Source organism: Lissotriton helveticus, chromosome 4_1 (genome assembly GCF_964261635.1).
Source record: "Lissotriton helveticus chromosome 4_1, aLisHel1.1, whole genome shotgun sequence".
NCBI classification, from domain to species: domain Eukaryota; kingdom Metazoa; phylum Chordata; class Amphibia; order Caudata; family Salamandridae; genus Lissotriton; species Lissotriton helveticus.
The window spans coordinates 1,364,711,245-1,364,735,972 of record NC_136063.1 but is presented as its reverse complement, the minus strand read 5'-3'; the positions used below and the strand labels follow the sequence as shown (position 1 = coordinate 1,364,735,972).

At 45.2% G+C, this 24,728-nt stretch overlaps 1 protein-coding gene across 2 annotated transcripts in view; it reads left to right on the top strand.

Moving 5' to 3' along the window:
• The window catches only part of DTNBP1 (dystrobrevin binding protein 1), a 495,181-nt gene that overhangs the window by 209,737 nt on the left and 260,716 nt on the right, over positions 1–24,728 (top strand). For both annotated transcript variants that reach the window (XM_078687921.1, XM_078687920.1), the window contains exon 6: positions 12,268–12,400. In XM_078687921.1, the coding sequence (XP_078544047.1) occupies positions 12,268–12,400 (133 nt within the window). The remainder of the gene's footprint in view (positions 1–12,267; positions 12,401–24,728) is intronic.

Below are 24,728 nucleotides of genomic sequence, written 5' to 3'. Positions count from 1 at the left end.
AGAGCCTAGTAACTATAAACCAATCAAACCTACATCTACTAAAACAGGATATATTCCAGTAGGTATATATAGTTAGGATTGATTTCCATAGGGAAATCGCAACATTCTATTGGGAATAACTTTGGCGCCGGTTGAGGAATCTGCCTGAATTTTTCAGCAACTTTGCCTCGCGGCGCTCCGGTCCTTCCCTGAAAGTTTGGGGGGGATCCATCAAGCGGGGGTCGAGATAAAAGGGGGGTCCCAAAACGTGTTTTCCCCATGTTAATTTCCATAGGGCGGTCTGTCGCACTTTTAGCTCTAACGGCTGAATGGATTTTCACCAAACTTGGCAAAATTGTAGGGACTGGTAGCCCGATGTGCCTTTGCTATGTCTCAAGATATGTGCTCCAGTGGATTTTGGGTAATTTAGGTTAAAAAAATGTATATATATATAGCAGCTTACCGGTACACTTACTGTAAGCTTACCTTTTGAGCTCGAGATGCATTCTGATTGGCTGCCAATGTCTGTCAACACTCCAAAACAGAAACTGTTGGCAGCCATCTTGTGCCTCGGTAGACTGAGGCACAGGAAAGCAGAAAAACAAACGTGTAGAACTCAAAAAAGGGGCAGGGTAGAAGCACCCCGACCCCCTAGACCTGCTCTTTTTTTTTTAAATCGCGGGGTACGCGCACGGTACGCGTACCCCGACATTTACAAAAGTCATCATCAGTGATGTCATCAGTGATGTCACTGACCATGTCATGAATGATGTAATATGGGACATCATCATCAGTGGATTGCGGGTGCGCGAAATATAGTTAGTCCAACTAACTATATAGGAGCAATTTCAATGGTTTTGTATGAGTAAAATGTCCAGCTAACTATAACACCACTAAAATGTATAGTTTTTTGAGTGAATTTCAATGGTTTTTTAAATGATAATACCTAACTATATATGACCTGAAACCTATGGTTTTTTCAGTGAATATATATATATATATATATATATACAAATAGTACCTAAAAAATCCACAGTCCCGCAGTAGGTAGTACACCTTCTACCCGGGCCTTAGCGTCAAATGGGATGGTTAGGGTGCAGTATCGTTTTTCATAACCAGGTAGTTGAGCTACAGCAAACCACACCACCTAGGAATAAAATATGTCAGATCTAGTAACCCAGATTATATATGGTCACCATTTCATAAGTCGCAGCAAAATATATAAACCCGCGACTGTGAGTTGTTAATAAGAAGGATGAGACATATCAACTCCATAATTGGAGCAAAAAAGGACCAAACATTTAAGGCGACAGAATTCCCTTTTATTACAGCTATCATGCTGGATGTAAACAATATTATATAACAATTTTAACCCACATACTTACATGAAAGTCTGTCTTGTGGGTCCTGACGTCAATAGATACTGAAGATCATGATAAATCTCAAAGACATGCAATCTAAAGAGAAAGTCATCCAATGATATATCATGTATATATATTAACAAATAAGCGCTTAATATGCCTCTCACTAGAGAACATTTGGTTGCATCCGTATCATAAGTGCTATATTCTGGACTCCCTGTTTATTTAAAAGGTAACCCTATAACTCTTAGAGAGTCAAGCACAGCGCAAACACAGATATCAAACTGAGAAGGCACCCCCAATACCACTAAGCATACGAGAGAGCGCACCATACCTCTGCCAACGTTGTAATCGCAGAGCATTCTCGTGAACAGTTATATATTTTAAGCATTGACAATAAATACAGTCCTTTGTAAAGTAGTAATATGTGAGGCGGGAGTGCTAAATGATTGCATAGACGCTCCTTCCCCCGACCGGCAGTTATTGAAAATATACCGACCCCATACAAGTATATATATATCCCATATTATCCGGGCAAGAAAAAATACACCATCCATTGTAAAAGATCAATAGAACCCCTCAACACCCGATACCTCATCTCGATATCTTTCGTAGCAAAAAAAAAACCACAATGTATTTAAAAATAACTATATGATGCCGTGCCCCCCCCTTCAACAGTACCCGAGAAGCTAAAAGTAAAGTAAACCAGAGCCCCGCAGGGAAAAAGGTACACGGCCGATGCCCCAACTTTATTAACAACCTGTAGATTGACTTACCAGAATGACGTGCAGAGTCACGGCGTCATTATTCGACATACGTACTCCTAGGGTAGGCGAAAGAGATTTCCCGGCTGCATTTTAAGCTCCCCAGTCGTAATTGGAACGCATACGTTACACGTCATGCCGTCACAACCACGCTCCCAATACAAGAAGCCAACATAAGAGAGAGTGTGTGAGGCGCCGTAGTGAGCGCCATCTTTAAGTATAAAAAGTCATCGTAAATACCCTAAAAGTCTTATGTAAACAGCCCCCGGATTAGTATGGTAATATCCCATGTAATCCGAAATGATAAATCCGGCTCGTAAATAAGTTGGGCTCAACATTAGATCCTCAGCCCAATATCACTTATTATATCCATGTACAACATATGGTTCATAAGCCAGTTATAATAAAAAATTGCTCTTCAGCCATGTATCACTAACGTACCTGTATGCAACATATATTAAAGTTATTTACTGTCCAATACCTCTTCACAATACTACCTCACATTTATAAATCGGACTGAAGGACGCAGAGGCGCCATGTTGGTAAAGAGATGTGTATAGGTAAGCGATGTATAGTCCATAAACTTATTGGAATAAAGACTTAGTAATCAGCATATAGCACTTAGATATCTATATATGACATCTATGAAAATTGTTTAAAATCCAGTACCTCCCCACAATAATACCTCACATTTGTTAACCAGACTGACAGAAAATCGGGCACCATGTTAGTAAAGAGAATTGTATAAGGAATGGTTCCTACACGAAAAAAATCATTTTTTTAAAAATATACCTAGTTTACGATGTCCAAGGGACACCATCCAATCACCTTAGCTGGATATATTGCAATCGGCAACACTTCTTGCCACCCGTAGCCTTTATGTATTTGATGTTCACTCTCCCTTATAAGTACAGAAGGACACTCAGTCATTGACGATCTGGCAAATGGATGATTATCCCAAAAAAACAAAACACCAAAAGCAAAACCATATAACAGAAAAAAAGAGAGAAAAAGAGTGTCATAAGAAAAGCCACCACAAATTAAATGAAGATAAGCACAAAGCCTGAAATATACAAAAAACCAATAAGTAAAAGAATATATATTGCACAAAAAAATTAATAATGAAATGGACAGTATTCTGAAACCCGAAACCTATGTATTTTTTTAAATATAAAAATCCATAGATTAGATAAGTAACAGATACTCGGCACAGCACTCCTCCATGTACAATGTATATAGATCTAATGGTCATTCATTATCTACATTCTCAACAGAGTGTTTATCGTCAATTGACCCAGTACCAGAATTTATAACACAGTACACACAAACAAACAATGACTCGTCAGTGAGGTAGCTCAGCTCCTCTTTACATTTCACTTTAAACTTAATTTACTTACCTAAGAATATGTGCTAATTTCAGGGTGTTGTTTTTCTGTAGTTTTTTTTCATACAGCATATTACTCTTTAATATTGACAGTAGGTCACTGTGTGAGTTCAGGTTCCTGTATAGGTGTTTATAACTCAGCACATTTGAGATCTCTGGAGTTCGGACTACAAGCAGTGCAAGTTTCTCACACTGCCTGTCAGTGGGCCATAAAGCTGTTCTGAATACATACTCATTAAATCCTTGGCGTGTGTGCAGAGGGCACAGAGAAATAGTCTTGCATGCCTGTTGTAATTGTGATTTAATGCAAAAGTGTGTGAAGGAGGTGCACAGCAGTCGAAATATTTACAGTGCAAACATAAAGGAAACTGCAGTTCTCAAAGGTGAGTTGCTGCATTATGTGTTTGTAGGGGGAAGGGGAAGTGAAGGAGACGCAAGGAAGTATTTGTAGGATGGAGTGAAATGAGGGTGCTGAAGAGGAAAGAGATGAGGTTTGAAACATGCAGATGGAGAATTTAAGAAAGATGTGCGCAGAAAAAGTGTGCAAGTGTCTCAAAGAGAGGCACAGGAAAGTGGAGCGAAGGGAAGACCAGGAGTGATTGAGACCGCTACCCCCTCCATGAACATCAGTAATGTTAAAGTCTCATATTTTCAGTATTAGAGCAATTTTTTATCTAAATATTCTCAACAAAATCATTATTGATATTCATGTATCTGATACTGCTAAAAGCATTGGCAAAGCCAAAAGATCTAGCTTGTTTTAGGTGCATGTCTGTTATTATCCAGTATTATGGGTGTCTTTCATAGATTCACATGCCTGAATCATTCCCCGTCGTCGAGACGGGAGTCTCCGGTACATAGAAAAGTAATGTCCTATAGACATACATAGAGAATAATTGGCCTAAAGGCCTCACCTTAGTAACATATCCACGTCCTTTTGTAAAAAAGGACCAAACTCTAAACAAGAGCCAATCAGCTATCACCTCCCTCTAGAACCTTCCTGGCAGGAGCCTCAGTCCCTCAGATTTTCTACCGCACGTTGTGCTAAGGGAGTCTCCTCTGAGCTCTGCTCAGATTCTGTGTTTCTTTTTCACTTCATTAAATAACTTTGCTTTTCTACTATGTATTATCTTCAAATACATTCTTTAAAGAAGGTCTGGTAAGGAGAAGAAAGAATTTTATTTTAGAGCCTGTGCTTCTTGTTCCAAGAGGTTGCTCTGCTCTGTTTCTCACACTGACCGCATTTTCTGTCTATACCGCAGGCCAAAGACTGCAAGGTATGTCGCACTTTCTCAAGTAAGTTGTTTGAGAGGTCGTGAAGGGCGACTTTTATTATGGTTAAGACCAGAAAGGAGGTTTTTTATTTTCTCCAGTTACTGTGATGAGGCGTTGCCCTCAACGTCTAGGAGACCTCAAAAAAGAAGAGAATCTCATCAGACTGATTCCTCAGGGGAACGTCCTGAGAAGGCCCTCAAAAAGACCACTCATGGGTCTTCTGGGCGCAGTCCTTCAAAATCTCCTCACTCTGTGGTAAAGGAGAGTAAAGGACTTGCTTTTGGAGAAAAATCATATAAAAAAGACTACTTCTGAGCCGTCAAAATCACCTCCTCTGGTCATGGGACCCTTCAGAAAGGCGTCTTCTATACCTCCTGAGGTAAAGACTTAAACATCGTCAACAGGATCGTCGACGGAAAAAACCATCATCATTGCCTGTTACAGCCTCTTCGTCTACGATGGCCTCATCTACGATGGCTCATCTACGACGGCTCGTCTACGACGACGTTGTCGACGACGGCCTTATCTATGACTACCCGTCTACGACGGCCTGTCTACGACGTCGACGATGGCCTCATCTACGATGGCCTCATCTACGATGGCCTCGTCTACGATGGCCTCGTCTACGACGACGAGCGTCGACGACGGAGCGCGTCGACGACGACGAGCGTCGACGACGGAGCGCGTCGACGACGACGAGCGTCGACGACGACGAGCGTCGACGATGACGAGCGTCGACGACGGAGAGCGTCGACGACGGAGAGCGTCGACGACGGAGAGCGTCGACGACGGAGAGCGTCGACGGAGAGCGTCGACGGAGAGCGTCGACGACGAGAGCATCGACGACGAGAGCATCGACGAAGAGAGCATCGACGACGAGAGCGTCGTCTATGACTGCTCGTCTATGACTGGGCGTCGACAAGGGCCTAGTATAGAAGGGCCTCGTCTACGATGGCCCCGTCTACGATGGCCTCATCTACGACGGCCTCATCTACAAAGGCCTCATCTACAAAGGCCTCATCTACAAAGGCTAGTCTACGACGGCGTCGGCGGCCTTGTCTACGACGGATCGTCTCTGGCGTCGTCTACGACGGCCTCATCTATGACTGCTCGTCTACGACGGCATAGTCTATGACGGCGATCTAAGAGGGAAAATCCGCCAATTCTGGAATCTCTTATAATGTGGTAGAGAGGGCCGTTCCACTTTTTAAGACATCTATGATCTCTCAAGAACAGGCCTGCTTCTTGTATGACTTCAAAGAACCTCTCAAGAAGGCAGTAAGGTCAATACCGATTATTGATTACCTATAGTCAGAAGGGGTAAGGGTCATGCAGAACCCCTCCTCTGTATCACCAGTGATCCCTCAGTTGGATAAGAAGTATAGGGCGCCAGATTCAGCACCGGCGTGTTTAACAGGACATCCTAAGCCGGACTCCGTAGTGACACAGGCGGCCCAGCAGAACTCCAGGAATCCTTCGGCCCCTTTGTCGCTTCCTCCTGATGATAAGGAGAAAGAGTGGACAACATTGGGAACAGGTTTTCCTCAATGTCGGCAATGACGGTAAAGGCTGTGAACGCTCTAGCGCTCTTGGGACGCTATCATGGACCATTGTGGGCACACATAGCCCCATACCTGTCGGAATTGTCAAATTCATCCAAAGAGGAAGTAAAGAGGATTCTGCTAGATGGTGAAGCATCGGCATCAGAAACTATAGACGGCGCGATGGATATCGCTATGACAGGGTTCCGCCAGTTGGCTGGAGCAGCAGTCTTGCGGCTCCAAGGATGGCTAAAGGCAACCTCTTTCAGTCCTGAGGTGCAAACAAAGATTTTGGACATGCCATATGATAGCCAGTTACTATTTGGCACAAAAAATTGACGAAGCAGACACTGCGAGAGCTTTGGGCACTCTTCAGTATAAGAACCAGTCCTTTAGTAGAAATAGAGGAAGAGGACAGTCTTCCTACAGAGGAAATTATCAATACAAGTCTTCTTGCTCTTCAGGCTAGAGTAGACCGCAATACCAACAGCGCCAACACCAGCAAAACAAACAATCCTCTTTAGGGGGGGTCGTCCTTTCAAGGTAAAGGACAGCGGAAATGACCAAAATCTACTGCTGCTTCTATGAGAGATCTCGATTATGCTGCAGATAGGAGCAATAGGGAGAGTACCTCCATCTCGGAAGAGAAAAGGGTTTTATTCCCGCTTCTTTTGCTCCAGAAAAAAAGACAAGAAGTGGAGACCAATCTTGGACCTCAGGGCCCTCAACAAATTCCTAAGAAGCAGTCGTTTCGCATGGTAACGATCCAGGAGGTCTTGCGACTTCTGTAAGAGCAGGATTTTAGGGCGTCCGTAGACATACAGGACGCTTACTTCCATATCCCAATTCACAGAAATCACAAAAAGGTACTTGAGATTTGCAGTAGTGGGCAGACACTTGCAGTTTTGCGTTTTGCCCTTCGGGCTCAAGTCTGCACCACGCATATTCACGAAATGTCGTACCACGGTGGCGGCATATCTCAGACAGTGCCATCACCAAGTCTTTCCGTATCTGAATGACTGGCTGGTCAAGGCTTCATCCTTAGACGCGTCCATGTCTTCCAAAGCCTGTTTAAAGCTTTTCGATTGCTTGGGTCTCACCCTCAATCAGGAAAAATCGGTCCTACAACCTTCTCAGTGCATCAGTTTCCTAGGTGCAACCCTGGACACACGGTCGGCAAAAGCTTTCCCATCCAGAGAGAGGATGAACAAGCCCCTTGCACTAGCTGCTATAGTAGCCTCGTAGAAAGTCTTGACAGTCCGCCTCTTCAAATCCCTCCTGGGGTTGATGTCTGCGTGTATCCTCCTGATTCCTCACTGTCGACTACAAATGAGGAATCTACAGGAGGTGCTCTCAAAGCAGTGGGTCCAATGCACAGGGTCATTCGAAGGCCACATAAAAGTGAATCCTCAAATGGTCGGAGCCCTACAATGGTGGATGTCATCTCAAAACCTGTCTCAAGGCTTGTCATTCCTGCTTCCGGCTGCTCTTAATATTGCCACAACAGGCGCCTCCTTGACAGGCTGAGGAGTTTTTTCTGCAAGAGCTACAGATAAGCGGGTAGTGGTCTCCTATGGAGAAGAAACTACATATCAATCTGCTCGAATTGCGGGCGGCTTCCTGGCCCTTCATGTTTTCCTGCCAAGAATCAAATATTCCCTGGTGCTCTTCCGGACAGACAACACCACGACTATGCACTACCTCAACAAACAGGGAGAGACACGCTCGCTGACACTCTCTCGCGAGTCGCAAAAAATCTGGAATTGGCTCATACTCCACAATGTAACCCTAAGGGTGGAATATGTCCCAGGCGCGGACAATGTGCTCGCCGACGCGTTGAGCAGGCAGAAATCATCGTCACACAAGTGGGAGCTAGATCAACAAATTATCGACCAGATCTTCTCCAGATGGGACACGCCGCAAATCGATCTATTTGTGACGAGAATGAACGCCAAATGCCCACACTTTGTAGGTTGGCATCCCCAGTCAGGGTCTCTAGGGAATGCATTTTCCATCGCATGGCGCAAGCGTCTTTGCGTACGCCTTTCCGCCATTCCCGAGGCTTGCCAGAATCCTCAGGAAAATTTTGGTGGAGCCTTGTACTCTAATTTTAATAGCCCCAACTTGGCCGAGGCAACATTAGTTCAGAGTTCCACGGTCTCTCCCTGGAGCCGCCGATCCACCTGCGGCAGTATCCATCTCTGCTCACAATGAACAACATCCGGATCTGAAGTCTCTCAGGTTAGCTACCAGGCTCCTGAGTTCCGAGAGTTCCACAATCTGAATATTCCACAAGACTGTAGGGACATTCTTGCCAGAGCAAGGGCAGATAGTACGACCAAAACGTATTCCCTGCAATAGAAGCGCTTTTTTGTTTGGTGTGCAGATCAAAGCATTCGGCTTTTCTCCTCCTCACCGGAGCAAATCTTACCTTATCTATTACATCTGGCACAGTAGGGCCTAGCCCACTCCTCCATTAAAGTACACTTAGCAGCAATATCTCGTTATAAAAGAACTTCAACGAGTCAATCTCTCTGGTCAAGCATGTCGATTAAGCAATTTCTAAAAGGATTATACAGATCTTTCCCGCCAGTAAGTGTGTTGCCACCTGCCTGGCATCTCAATGCGGTTCTTAACCAGCTCATGAAACATCCGTTCGAACCAGTACACAGAGCTGACCTGAAGTATGTCTCGTGGAAAACAGCACTCCTCCTGGTGCTCACATCTGCAAGGAGGGTCAGTGAGCTACAGGCGTTTTCAATCCAGGATCCTTTTCTACAGTTTTAAAAACGACAGAGTAATCCTGAGAACCAATCCTAGGTTTATCCCTAAAGTCCCGTCGGACTTCCACCTAAATAAACCTGTGGTTCTGCGTTCCTTCGTTCCAAACCCAAGCATCGCAACTGAAAGATCGTTGCATTCTAAGGATCTCAACAATGCTTGAAGTTTTACATTGGCAAAACGGAAACATTCAGGAAATCTAACCAGCTATTCCTAGCTTACAGCAGACCTAGGAAAGGTTTACCACTTACCAAGCAGAGCATCTCCAGATGGATTTCTGCAGCCATTGCTTTCTGTCATGACCAAGCTGGACAGCCATTGCATTCCAAAGTGAGAGCACACTCCACGAGAGCTATGTCCACTTCTATGGCTCTCTTTGCAGGGGCGCAGTCATTGGCATTTGCAGGGCGGCAACATGGAAGTCGCCTCCTACATTCACTAGGCACTACTGCCTGGTTACGGAGCTGAGGAAGGATGCAGCAGTGGGACAAGCAGTGTTCAGCCATATATTTCAGTAAGGTGAGCCTTCCTCCGTCCCTCCATCCTACTCTGGTATGCACATTTCTTTACTAATACTTATTGTGGATGTCTAATGATGGTTCATGCTCGCATGATGTGTATTATCTAAGGAATTGTATATGCTGTTCCATCAGAAATGTGCACTCTGCATTGCTTGCTACTCTGATTCAGGCATGTGAATCTATGAAAGACACCCATAATACTGGATAAGAAATGCGTTACTTACCTGTAACTGCAGTTATCCAGTATTGGTGTCTTTCATAGATTCACATGCAACCCTCCCGCCTCCCCTGGAAGGACTCCCCTAACTCTCTCAGTGTCACGCCTACTTAGCTTAGTGCGTACGAAAATCGGAGGGACTGAGGCTCCTGCCAGGAAGGTTCTAGAGGGAGGTGATAGCTGATTGGCTCTTGTTTAGAGTTTGGTCCTTTTTACAAAAGGACATGGATATGTTACTAAGGTGAGGCCTTTAGGCCTACTATTCTCTATGTATGTCTATAGGACATTATTTTTCTATGTACCGGAGACTCCCGTCTCGACGACGGGGAATGATTTAGGCATGTAAATCTATGATAGACACCAATACTGGATAACTGCAGTTACAGGTAAGTAACGCATTTCTTGTGTGGTATGCCTGGATGCAGTAACCGAAAGTACATAGAGAGGCACCAAAGTGAAGGTCGGGAGGCACACTATGGAAAGTACAGGATTTTACATTTACATGCTTTAAATCTCGCCATTATTTACATTGGCCACACCTCTTAGAAAGGATTCTTAGATATCCTTCCTTTAGATACCCTCCATGTTTTCACTCCACTTAAAAACCTGTCTGTAATCATGTATAGTTAATGCTTTTTTATTAAAAACAAAAGGTCTCGTCTAACGCGAGATCTAATACAAATCCTAGACGGGGTTATGTTGTACCATGGTAGATACAGGAAGGGTGTGAGATCTCAAACCAGCACAATGGGGGAGGGACTAAGATCCATATACAGCCATGCCAAAATATTATCATATTTGAGGTCCGTCAAGAAGATCAAACTATAAGCCAAAGAGAAAGCGGAAAAGAGCTGCTGTTCCCTTCACTGTGCAAAGTTCACAAAATGCACATGCTACTTGCTTCCTGTTCACTCCCAGATCCAAGCTTGAAATGTATTTTCCAGATTGCAGTGCAGCTCAACTGCCCTGGACTTGGTTTCTCCCCTGGTAACTTAAGTTCCTGCACTGTATAGGGGCTGCTATCGGGCACACGACACACACACACACGTACTAGTGTGTATACCCATGATGGCCTGTACTTGTTGCCTCTTACTTGCTGCTCTCTCTGCTGGGACAGAGCGGTCTGGCTCAATGTTTTGCATGGTGCAGTTCTGCTGGGCACAGAGTTATGCAGACACCACCATTTCCAGGTGTTATTTTTCGAGGGTTTCTCTGGACTTCTAGGCACAACCTGTGAATTCAGTGTTGGTGTATAGGCGCCATACGTGTACAGCAGTATCTGCCCTGTTTGGCGGGGGTTCAAGGATGTTGTAGTATTCTCAACTTTAAATTCTGCCTGCCCACGATTGAGGCTTAGTGCAAAGGTGTGGAGTGCCTTTGCCATCTCAAAAGAGTCCTAGAAAACTAGTGCATTTTCTGGAGACAGCTTAGAACAGAGCTTGAACCTTTAAGGTGGTGGTTCAGGTCCAGGAACCAGCCAATGATTGTCTGAAAAGCTGGGAAGTCTGGCAGTGCCAATCACATAGTCTGTAAATAGACAAGGACGGAGTAACCAGATAAACTACATCTTTAAAAGTGGTGTGTAGATAGGTATAGAGAAGAGGTGAGGAGAAAGGACTATCTACTACTTGCTGGACTATCTTCTATGGATAATGGAGCGAGACTGCTTTCAAAAGGGAATTGTATATGTAGTGACTAATTATTTTTGTACTTGTTAAGGAGGAAAGCATGCTGTGAATAGGCAAGTGGGTTGTTGGGCCTGGTCACAGTGATGGTACATCATGTTGGGAATCAGTGACAGTGGCTCAATGAAGATTGCTAATAGATTTAAGCTACTGGCTGGAGAATTGAAGACATATTTCCTATGTATACAACTCTCTTACTAGCTGCCATGTCCCTTACACAATGTAACATAAAACGGTAAAGAGTCAGCAGGAAAAAGAGTATGTTCCTCCTGAGCTGATTTGCCTAAAGGGGCAATACTTTTAGAGTTTGTTAACAGTGGTAAATTGAAGCCGAAAGGGCCATACATGCTTCATTCTTTGTGATCTAAATCACCAGTCTATGTGCCCAACACCAGCTCAAATACAATTACACTTTTCTCTCTTGACCATTTGCTTGTTATTTCAATTTTCTTGAATAAATGATAGGAGGAAAGTCTACAGACTGAACCCAAGAACAAGGTGTTGACTTTCAGAATGCAGTTGACTGACCCATAAGGGCATTTGCGGTGCCATAATACTGATCACACTTTTACAATTTGACCAAAGTTTACATAGTTATGATAATGTATGTTGACGGACAGGTATAGAAATATCTAGGTAATTTTGACTTCTAATCTCATATTTGTTTCAGTTATTCAAAATATGAATGGAATGTGTTTTATAGGAATTTTGAGTGCACAGAAGCGATTTGGGGATTTGACCATGTTTACTTCTCAACAGCCCAGCTTGAAAGAAGTTTTGAGGAGATGGAAAGCCGACTGTTATGCCTAGAGGAGCTGTGTGAACAATGCGAGCTAGAGCGATTTAAACAAATGCAGTGCCTGCAACTGGAAAACTACAAGAAAAAGAAAAGGTTAGTACAGTAATTAAGAAACCTTCTAGGTACATAGCTCATTGTCTTCCTTACTCATCTAAACATACTACTACTCCTTTAAAAAGGTCAAATGTGTAGATTAGTCGTTGTTGGAGTATTAATTCTGTTTAATTGTTGCATTGGGAATCTTTTTTTAAGCATCTAATTACTGAGGGCCAAATTACTTCTTTGCATTCTTTGTTAGTTGTCCTTCCTAGTCAATGTAGTTACCTATTGACCCATTGAACGAGGCATCCACTGGAGAAATCACCAGGTTGTAACTTTCTGACCTTTACATCGTGATCATTTCTGAAACCCCATCCTATGCCTATTGGGCACCTTCCTAAGCTACATCACTCTGCTGTTGTTTTTCCTGGTACTGCTTAATGGTAAGTAATGATTATTAACACCTCATAACTATTCTCTTCCCAGTTCATTACATATCTGAGGATATACCACAGTGACAAGTTTGATCTTGGAAGGGGTGGGAGCACACTGCTGACCTTCCAGCCCAGTTCGCCCCTTAGCATTATGGTAAATGCAGTTTGCAGTGCGTGATTACTTGGTATTTTGCTGGAGTGTTCCACCAAAGTTGGTGCAGATTAGGGCTGTCATCTCTAGACACATGTGTTTCTGGATTTAACCTTCATCAGTAGAGATCAAAAACTATTTTCTTCTGGGGTTTGCTGAGCAGGCTGCCATAATTGTTACAGGTCTCAGTACCTCTCACAGGCGCACAGGTGCATCTCCACTAGCTCGTCAGCTACATGGCTCAAGGGAGCCTTTTGAAACAGGAAGGGGTAGGAGCACACTGCTGACCTCCCAGCAAAGTCCGTCCCTTAGCATTATGGTAAATGCAGTTTGCAGTGCGCGCTTACTTGGTATTTTGCTGGAGTGTTCCACCAACGTTGGTGCAGATTAGTGCTGTCATCTCTAGACACATTTGTTTTTGGATTTTATCCTTCATCAGTAGAGATCAAAAACGATTTTCTTCTGGGGTTTGCTGAGCAGGCTGCCACAATTCTCACAGGTCTCAGTACCTCTCACAGGTGCACAGGTGCATCTCCACCAGCTCGTCAGCTACATGGCTCAAGGGAGCCTTTTGAACCAGGAAGGGGTGGGAGCACACTGCTGACCTCCCAACCCCCATTCTGTTCAAAAGGCTCCCTTGAGCCAGCAAGCTGACGAGCTTTGGAGATGCACCTGTGTGCCCGTGAGTGGTACTGTGACCTGCGAGAAACTTGGCAGCATTTCCAGCAACCCCAGATGATTTTTCTTTGCTCTGTAATACTGCTGCTCTCTACTGAAGACGGGCTCAACCCAGAAACACGTGTCTAGAGATATACAACAATGTCTGCACCAACTTTGGTGAAAAACTCCAGCTAATTTTGAAGTAAGGTTGAACTGTGTACTGCATTTACCAGTATGCAAAGGGGCGAACTGTGCTGGGACTGTGAGGCAGTGTGCTCCCAACCCCCATCCTGCCAAGTTTGATCTTGATTCTGCTTCCCAAGAAAAATAACGTGAGACTGAAAGATGTGCACCTGTGATACAATATCCTTCTTGAAAGACTGTCACCATGAACCTTGATACAGTGGAGCGTGGTCAAACACAAACTAGCACCGCGGTACTAAAAATCATTGTACCTTTCTCTGCCAAGATGACGGAAAGATGAAAGGAATCGCTGTAGGATGAGACTTCTTGGAAAAGCTATTTTGCTATACCCTTTTCCTGTTTTGAAGGTGTAGTTGACTCCCCAGTTGGAGAGTCCATTGGAGCTGCTTCATGATTTTGGATAATGTTCAACGTTGGAGCCTAGGTTTTTCTAATAAAAGGGAGCACCGAAAGTGCCCCATCTCCAATAATTGCTGGAAAACTACTGCCACCTACTAGGTTGTTGGAAATGTGGTTATTAGTTGTGTGGCTAGCACAAGTAACAGTTCCTCAGTTGGAACGCGACATCCCATTGTAGTGCTTGACTCACAGGGTAGTGAGACGGAGCAGTCTAAGGCCTACTCAGGGAGGTGGTGTGGTCTAGGAATCCGCAATCATTGGCACTCGATAATAACACTCAATAAATTATCGTCTAGACTGTGCTTTTTCTTTTGAAACAGGAAAAAGTCCACGCAAATTCTCTCTCTCTCTCTCTCTCTCTCTCTCTCTCTCTCTCTCTCTCTCTCTCTCTCTCTCTCTCTCTCTCTCTCTCTCTCTCTCTCTCTCTCTCTCTCTCTCTCTCTCTCTCTCACAAGCTGATGGAAATATTTATCGATGACACTGCGTAATCATTCTTGTCTCTCCCAAAGGGAGATTTAGACCAACAAATCACATGTCCAAAACTTTCACTTGTATAAATATGTGATACTTGAGCATAACTTTGGATGAAACCACTTACTCCTACCAATCAAGCATGCACACTTTGATCAGGAGTGGCTGTCAGCCTCATTAGTTCCTGTAAACATGTGAAAGTAAAATGTATAGGCATATTTGGCATGAAATATGCAATTTAACCACAGCCCCTAATGGGCATCACCTTCATAATTACATCACTATGCAATTATAGCACCATACACTTTTAGAACATTCAGTATAACATACTACACTTCAAATATAGCCCCTAAGGAAACTCTGTTGTAAATACACACAAGTGCAGTTATCACCTTTTCGCCACTATAGGGTGTATACCCCACACAGCACCTCACATTGAACAGATCTGGCCACAAAAACTGCAATCATTGTCTTTGCATTACCTGTAATGGTTACAACCATCCCTGCAGGTCATTGCAGTCAACCAACGTAATGGACAAAAACGTAGCAATATAACCATACAATCAACCCCTAGAGGGCACCACTACATAAACAATTCATTACACATTTTTCAGGCTTTACAATCTTTCTAAAATGTTACCATATACAAAGGACTTGGAAAATAAACAACTCCCAGCTGAAGAACAAAAGCTTCAACCATGGGGTTGAAAATGCATCAAACAGTGGAAAGGGGGATTTTGGGGTCGTCCCCCAACCAATGATGAGGACAAAGAAGATGACCTGCAAAGCATGAGCACGTCGTGCAGGACGAGGTGTTGGTGGTCCCATTAGCCTACGACCAACCTAGGTGAAGATATGAGCCAAAATGCTATTTAAAATTAATGCCCCTCAAAACATTAGGGGGCGAGTTTCTGGAGTGCAGTGAATATTGCCGCTCACTTTCTGAGGACTCGCTGCCCTGTAGAGGCTTTTTTGCTGCCCAGGAGGGTTTTACTGTTGCCTGCACGCCGGGATATCCTCGCCCGCTGGTGGGAGCATAACCGCATTCGGCGGTGTGCCTGTAGCTCCCAGTGGGTGAGTCAGTGTGAACAAAACACCCAGGCGCATCACCGGGGGACTGCGAGGCCCAGCATCCAACGCGGACCTCAGCTGGTGCCTCTTCCCCCGGAGGACACGCCCCCACGCCAGAAACTATATAACAGTAATTGACATCCCGCGGCATGGGACGCACGCGGGACAAAGACCGGGCAAAGAGCGGGCCGTTTGAGGCCGTTCGAGGACAGAAAGGACTGGACTGGGCCACACCCTTTGGCCATAACCTTGTTCCCTAGTTGCACCGGCCGCCGAACCTCCTGTCGACTAAGTATCATTTCAACCCGTGAGTATAGAAGTAGGGCAGCCAAGGGCAAACTGAAAGATGGGACACTAGATGACTTTATTACTAGGACCAACATAGCCATTGATAGGGAGATTAACAAAATGCAGCACAGAGTATCTATCGAATTAGATACAGCGAGAAGGCTATCTCAGGAGTTGGCCGCGAACAAAAAATCCTCCCTAGGGCACTTTGCCTTTGCTAAAACACCTGATCGAGCAATCGGTCCTGCTCCCACCCTGATCATGACACAAGCAGACATCCATCAGCCATTAGTAGCCATGCCATCTACACCCAAGGGGGGGTTCTTACTTGCATCCACCGACACTCTAAGACTTTCATTGGGTGGGGCAGTTGGGTCGGACACCGCGGGTGATGGGGCCCCTCTAGAAACGATACCAACTCCCAAACCTTCGGAATCGGGTGGGGGGGATTCCCATACCCCACAAAAAGGGCTGAACCACAAAAGAAAGCGCAATAATACGTCGGCATACTTAAGGAAAAAAGCCAAGGTAGCAGAGGCCCAGTTACCCACTCAGGCACCTCTCAAGGTACTCTTAGAACCTCCTCCAGTGAGTAGTATATACCCTCCTGAATTAAGACCAGAATCCAGTTCCTCACGACCAGCGGGTAAACATGATAATGAAAATCTTGTAATAGAAAGCGAGAACGGTGAGGCCCCACTTTGTACTATAAAAGGGAAGGATGTAGAATTTCTGACAATCGTGTGGGAAACATTAAAAAAACTCCTAACCCCCCTCGAAGTAAGACTCTCCCGCTTTGAAACTCAGTTGCTTGAGACTGAAAAAAGCATCCTGAACTTAGCAACCATTAGCACCCATGACAATAAACCAACTTGCCCTTCGGATACTATTAACACTACATCACTACCTGTTGCTATAACATCAGCTGCTGCTATTCCATCTGATGTCACAACATCAGTCATCCCACTACCCAGAGAGCAAACGCCAACAAAAATCGCCATAGGGGTTATGTTGATCTTCCCCCTGATGTCAGACCCTACGTAGTTGTGTTAACAGGGGTCCCGGAACTGCCATACCATCAGCAGGAAGACTTTGGATCATTAAAGAACAAAGTAATCCATTGGCTCAACGTCAACAGGCCAATACCGAACCACCTGAGGAGTAAAATCCTCATGGTGCGCCGGGTCCCCTGGATAGGCACTTCGCACAAGTCTATTACTGGCGACTGTGTAATTGTTTCATTTGAAAATCCTAACACTGCGCACTCTGTATACTCTTGGAATTACACAAGCGTAAATTCACCCATAGGATCTAGACCCCTTACCTACTTTTATCCACCACGATCACATCTGAACATAGGAGGGAACTGGAGCTGGATCCCGGAGAGAAAAGGCGGGCGGGGAGGGCCACCCAATCACTGGACAGACACACACGGTGGGTGGACCGGGGTACCGACTCACAACAGATTTGGGTGCCTCGAGGAAGTGGATTGACTCCCACACAGGCCTACTGACACCCCATCAGTAGCAGACTTATCCTGTCGCTTTGTCTTCCCCCTGGGCCGATCCGTATCCCCCCCCTTTACAACCTCAATTGGGTCGACCTGCTTCTCCCTCACTACAACTTCAGTTGGGGAACTACAATTTAACCGCAGGGGAAATCAGTTACAAAGAAAGGGCACCCGCTGAATTCCCTGCGGGCATTATAACACCTAAATCAACTAAAAATAAAATGAATGACATAGATAAGCCCAAAGTAGACCCAAGTAACAAGGACAATCCCCCCCTTGAAACCATGCCGAAAACAATGTTAGCGGTAACGGGTGGTCTGTCCCTGACTCAGCAAGGCCAGTCTGGGCCACGCAAGTGTTCTCTGGCACTTACTGCCACTGATACGCTGGCGGCTCCTGGAGTAGTATCTATACTCTCCTGGAATGTCGCCGGGCTGGCCAACAAATTAGACTCCCCTGAGTGGGTGGAACTAATTGAAGGGCATGACATATGCCTATTTCAAGAAACATGGGCTAGAGAAAAACATTCCTGTACAGGATATGCTTCCTTTGAGATACAGGCAAAATGGGGTGGAAAGGGACGACCATCAGGGGGCCTTCTGATTTGGGTGGGATCCCATCTCGGTTGTAGGGCTACAAAACTGGAAACGAACTCAGTTGATTTCCAGTGTGTATCCTTGGAGTGGCCAGGTGGTGTTACTGTAAAACTGATTAACGTATACTCAAGATCGGTAGGGATAGCAGCCACCTCGGGAACAATCGAGGACTTAGCGCTGTTCCTTGGTTCTACCACTCCTTCCTCCTCACTAATAGTCGGTGGAGACTTTAACACTCAGTATGAGCCCCTCCCGGACCATCTGATAGGCTTAACAAGTGAAGAGGATGAACTTTGGGATATTCCCACCTTGGTGGGCCCCCCTATAAAGGCCTGGACACCACTTGCCACGCAAATAACATCTCTCACGCTTCGTCACTCGTTGAGGGCTTGTAATGGGCGGATTAGAGGGGATATCCCACCAAAACACACCTTCAATAGACCCGGATATGAGTCACGTATTGACTATATCTTGGTTTCTGTGAAGGATTGGGCCAAAGTTAGGGACTTTGGAATAGTAGCCAGGTCTGACAGTGACCACAATTTACTCTCACTGAGATTTGCGATCCAGGGGTCCCACACGAGTCTTGTAGAAGAAAACTTAGCATACCCAGCTGACCTAGTTCTAACTAGCAATAGACGCAGAATTAAATGGTCAAAGTTGCTGGAGAACCCATCTAATATCCAAAGGTTGTACGCGTCAGTCGTCCCTGCACTAGAAAACGTTGAGGTCCTTAGGCACCAGCTAGTCAATGACACTGAGCTCTCTGCTCAAGAAAAAGCCGAGGTACCTATCACCTTGCTAGCCACTCCTCCAAAGCCCAATGAGTTAGGGGCTATTCATTCTGAGCTATGCACTAACCTGGCAGAAGTGCTAAACCCAGTAGCCAGGTCAAAGAAGTTTGAGAAGAAAAGAGCCTCTTGGTTCAATGCTTCATGCAGGAGAGCAAAGGCCGATCTATTAGAGTCCCTTAAAATACGAGAAACTCAGAGCAAGATCAGGGAAAAGCGGTTAGCTTATAAGTCCATCCTTCGTAGCGCCAAAATAGAATGGGATGAGGAAAACTGGTCCGAAATGACAGCTGCCCTTATACTGCGTGATGCCAAAAAATTCTGGCAAATCGTTAAGCATGGCTCAGCTGAACCCCTAGTGGCAGTGGAAGCAAACATAGCAGCCACCGTTTGGGAGGAACACTTCAAAACCCTGTATAAACCACACAATCGGGACCAATTGGTGACCTCATCAGAAGTTACAATGTACCAACCCAATGGAAGTGTAGCTCCAATGAATGGATTCACTTTGGCAGAAGTCAGTATGGCAATCATGGCCCTGGCTGCTGGAAAGGCGCCAGGTCTAGATAGGTTACCAGGGGACCTATATAGACATGAGGTCACAATTTGGGCCCCGTACCTTAGGGTGCTGTTCAACGCGATTCTGAATGGCATGACAATCCCCCCAACTTGGCTGGGGGCAGAGATAGTCCCAATTTTCAAGAAAGGATCACCTCTGCTCCCAGTCAACTATAGGCCAATAAGCCTGATAGACGTTTCACAAAAGTTGTTCGCCAGGCTGCTTTTGGACCGACTGTTGGAATGGATGAGGGAATATGATATCCTGAGTCCCTTCCAAGAAGGTCTCAACCATAGATCAGGTCTTTTGGCTTGTCCTCATTTTTGGGAGAACGGTGCAGTTGGAGGGTGGCAGCCTCTACACTGTATTCGTGGACCTGAGGGCGGCCTTCGACCTGGTCCCCCGCAAAAAGCTCTGGGATGTGTTAGCCAAATTGGGGGTCCCTGAGGGTTTGCTGGAGATGATTGTTCGTCTCCATACTGCCAATTTTGCGCAGGTGAGGTGTGGCAAGGAGGGAGCCCTGTCAAATAGGTTCCCCGTTGGCAGGGGGGTAAGACAGTGTTGTGTGCTTGCACCGACCCTGTTTTGCCTCTACGTCAACGGGGTTATCTCCCATCTAAACGGGGTTGTTAATTCTGATGCTCCCAAGCTGGCGGGCGCCAGGGTGCCGGCGATCATGTTCGCCGACAATACCTTGTTGCTTTCAAAGTCTGCAACGGGCATCCAGCGTGTTCTTGATGGCTTCACGGACTTCTGTGGGGAATATGGTCTAGAAATTAACACCTTAAAGACCAAATTTATGGTGCTTAACCCCCCACCTAAATTCAGCTTTAGCCCTAACATCGGACAGAGTAGACTCGAAAGGGTGAAAACTTTCGAGTACCTTGGAGTGATGCTAAATGATAGACTGACCTGGAGTACGCACCAGGAGAAAGCACTCCTTAAATTGATTCAATATTCGGGTGGTACCATGAATCTCCTGGGTAACAACAAATCATCTATCCGGCCCGTTGGTCCTCCTATACAGATCTACAAGGCACAGGCAAGGGGGGCTGCCATGTATGGGTGTGAGCTTTGGGGGCATGCAGCAACATCAGATCTGGTAAAGGAGGAGAACAAATTCATCCGGAGGGTTGTAGGACTCCCCTCCAGTACGCCTCTTGTTCCTTTAAGGTTAGACTTAGGGATGCGACCATTAGATGAGGAACTGGCTTTTCGCCCCCTGGCCTACTGGCGCAGGTTGTGGGTAACTCCCGAATTGGCCAGTTACAGACGGGGACTACAGGAGGTGCTTGCTATGCCCAACGCTGGGAAAATCAAATGGCTGAAATTCATCAAATCAGAGTTGGAGGGTCTGGGACTCTCAGAGATGTGGTATGATCCTCTAACCAATTGCCCACTTTTTCCCAAAAAGAAACTAGCGAAGGTATACCATGATAGTAAATTAATGGAACTCCTACAGCACCAAAAACCTGGCTCATTAACCGAGTCTTTTGTATGCATTAAGGACACATACAGTTTCGAACCAGTTCTAGATAAACTGTATCCTCCTATGCTTAGGAAACTATATTTGCAATGGAGGCATGAGTCCCTCCCACTTCGAGCATTCACAAGTAAGTGGAGTGAACAATCAGTCAGCATGTGTCCAGCTTGTAGAATGACCGATGAGTCTGAACACCATATACTCTTTTTTTGCCCTGTTTACTGTGGGATTCGCAAGAAATGGATAGTTCCCCTATGCAGAAACTTGGGATTTGGAGAGTGCCAAGCTGCCTTTAGAGTTCTGAAATCAAATCTGTCGGACCACATTGTTTTTGCAGTGGCCAAATATTTGGGTGCCATTTGGTTTCTGAGAAGAAAATGCCTTAAGGCTGGCCACTGACTCTAACGCACCAAGGATATGTTATTGTACTATGAAACACTGCTTTTAATGAAAATGGATGATTTTATAAAGTATAAATCTTATCTTTTAATAATTCTATGGATGTTATGAATGTCTTTTATGGTGAAAAATGTTACCGAAATAAAGATTTATGAAATGAATATTAGAATCGTAGCTCTCCTGCTGTGCCAGGGAGAGCTGATCTGAGTTTTCCCTTTGTAAATTGTGGCCTCGCGCGTGTTACCTTGCTTTTCTTGCGTTGGGTGCCCAGTCCCACTTGGGCACCCCTGAATAGGGACAACGTTGGAGGGCAGCGTGGCCAGCCCACTCCAGGAGAGTTTCGTATCCCGAGCTACTCAGTATGAGCATGGATCCCCCGATCTCACTTCCTCTTCGGGAGGATCTTCTGTCGCAGCAGCAGGGGACGGTACTCCACCTGAACCTGTCCAGCCTCCACCTACATGCGTGGAGATTGAGTGGCGACAGTTGATTCCTTTTGACTTGCCTCCAGAAGTCTGTGATATCATTCTGGCAGCCAGGCGTCCCTCCACTAAATCTGTATACGCCTGTAGTTGGAACAAATTTCTGGCATGGTGCACAGCAAAGGCTGTGGATCCCCTCTCTGCCCCTCTTTCACAAGTCCTTTTGTTCCTTCTTTCTCTGGCCCAGCAGGGCTCTGCCCTGCGCACTATTAAGGGCTATCTTTCTGCGATTTCAGCCTTTCTCAGGCTCCCTGATCAGCCCTCTCTTTTCAAGTCCCCTGTTGTAAATAGATTTCTCAAAGGCATTGCACACCTTTTCCCTCCTATTCCGTTTGTTATGCCGCAGTGGAACTTTAATCTAGTTCTTACTTATTTGATGTACACGAATAGTGAAATAATTTTAAAGAAAATAACTTAAAAGAAAATAATACAAATGTTTTTGATAAAACAGTAAAGCATATGTCTCAGACAATATAGTAGTAACTCACAGGAGCTGTTGAAGCCCGACAAGAGCAAAGAAATAGAGGTCAGGTGGGAGGTTGTCTTTGACATATTGTTTCTATCCTAGACTTCAGCCTGTGACTCCGGGCAAAGTACTTCATCTCTTTGTGCCTAAAGAAAAATGTGTAATGCCTGGTTCTCTTGTAAAGTGTTCTAATGCCTTCAGGCCAGGTGACTGCTATAAAAATTATATTGTATACATTTCAGAGTATTTTCTAGCTCTAAATTGGTACTTGGGTTGAAAAAAACACACTCGAAGGTAAAGTACGCCAGGCTTTGGTAATCATGGCTCAGGGTTATCTGGCATATGGACTTGGCAATATATAGATTGATTGCAGTGTAACAATGGTGTAACAATGACAGGCACAGGACAACCATTACACACAAATTACTGTATACAGAGATATAGTACCACATGCAACTCCCAATATGGGTTTGGGTAAGGTGAATCACTGGCTGGCTTGTTTAAGCTATGACCTGGAAGTGCTGGTATGGAGCTGGAGCCCACTGCAGAGTGCACAGACCATTGAAAGGTGAGCTCAGATCCTGTGCAGGGTAACACACCTCTTGTAGGCATAATCAACCTGTGTAAAGATACACAACTCCAGTGCACAGACACACAAAGACACACATCCAGCAGAGAGAATAGTATATAGAAGTTGGGTAACAACATAATAGGGATGATTTCCACTAAGGGGTTCTGAATGACTTAAACTAGACAAGAGTGATGTCACTCAGAACCCCAAGCTGAAAAACATTGCCGTTATTCACCTCTTATCAATCTGTAATATTGTGTTATATATATAGACCCTCTCCAAGTCACCTGCCCTTGCTTTCACTGTCTCCGTAGCGGCAGAGGAGTTGTTGGGGACCCATACTTAAAATTAACCTGGCCTCCTGCCATCCATCCCTAATTCCTCATAAAATGATCCCAGCCCAAATCTGAAATAAGTCCTGTTCTTCTGCCAGCCACATCCACCACCTCGCTCCCCCATCCAAATATATATTTTAAAAAATACCTGGCTCCTGCCAGTCACCCACACCACCCTGTGCCATGCATCTGCCTCCCTGTCCAAACCCACATTCTTCACTCTTGCACTGAGAGTAGAGAACAGGCGCCTTGCTGAGAGTGGCTCTAAGAGATGGTAGTCATTATGGTGTGTTTCCTCCTGAGACTGCAGAGGTCTGCGCAGACAGGGAAAAGTGGTGGATGGTACAGGCAGAGCGGTCAATATTCTCTTTCCTCCACCAAGTCTGTGGAGGCCCGGGAGAGGTGGTAGAAGGTGGGAGGACCACTAGCCTATATTTTGCTGCTTTGCTCAGGTCTGCACATACCTGGACGAGGTGGCTGAACACAGGACTAATGAAGGCCTCCCCTAGTGATATCACAACAATGGGAAATGTTTGTTTCATACTGTTAAGTTGTAGCAGTGAATAATCAGATTCAACCTGAAGCCAGATTAAGCTATATGAAGGACTTTTGGTATTTATAACTGCTGTAAACGCCAGGTGTTACTGTTCCCCAGTTTATTGTGCTCAGAAGGATGAAAGGTGAGTCATCCCTGCTGAGATTCATACTTGTGACCTCACCATCACTTGAATATTCAGCAGTGACCAGTCATCTCACCAAATGTAAGGCGATGGGTACTGCTCACCAAATTCGCCCAGATTTTTTGCTTTTTCATCACCTGGTTTTTTACATCCTCACTGTGAAGGAGCCTCACAACCGGTGACCCTCCCATGTTGAACTCACTGGAAATGGACTGCATGTGTTTACCGCGTGTGCCCGCTTTTTAAGATGCAGCCGCATTGACACAGCAAGGGGCACCTGGGTGTTTATACGTGAACACGTGTGCATACCCGTGTGCACACATGTGTGGGCTTCACGTGGGAGACTCCTGTCAAGTATTAAAAGAAAAACTAGCCATCTAATGGCTGCCTAAATGACAAGACCGACTAACCATACAGACGTCCTAGGATGGAAGCGGCAATAACTAAAAAATTCTACAGATGAGTCTCAACAGCAAATGCTGACTTTAAGCTACATTGAAAGGCACCGAAATGCTGGACACGACACACACAACTGAATCAGGCCCACCTCGCAATCTCTGAATTGAATGACCTGAAGTCCCCCGGGAGGACAAGGACACCAAAAACCTAGCACCAGATGATTTCTGGGCCTCCACTACATTGGAAAGTTCTCTATTTTGCGATTTCTTTTCACACTGAGTTTGCACTTTCAATCTGTTCTCTAATTTCAGTAATAGAACCTGCACTTTACATTTCCTCAGCTAGGGAATAGGACTAGACTGAGCCATAAACCAAAATCTACCTCAATCTTCAGGTCCTAACAGCTTTGGAAATACTTTCATCTGAGAACTTG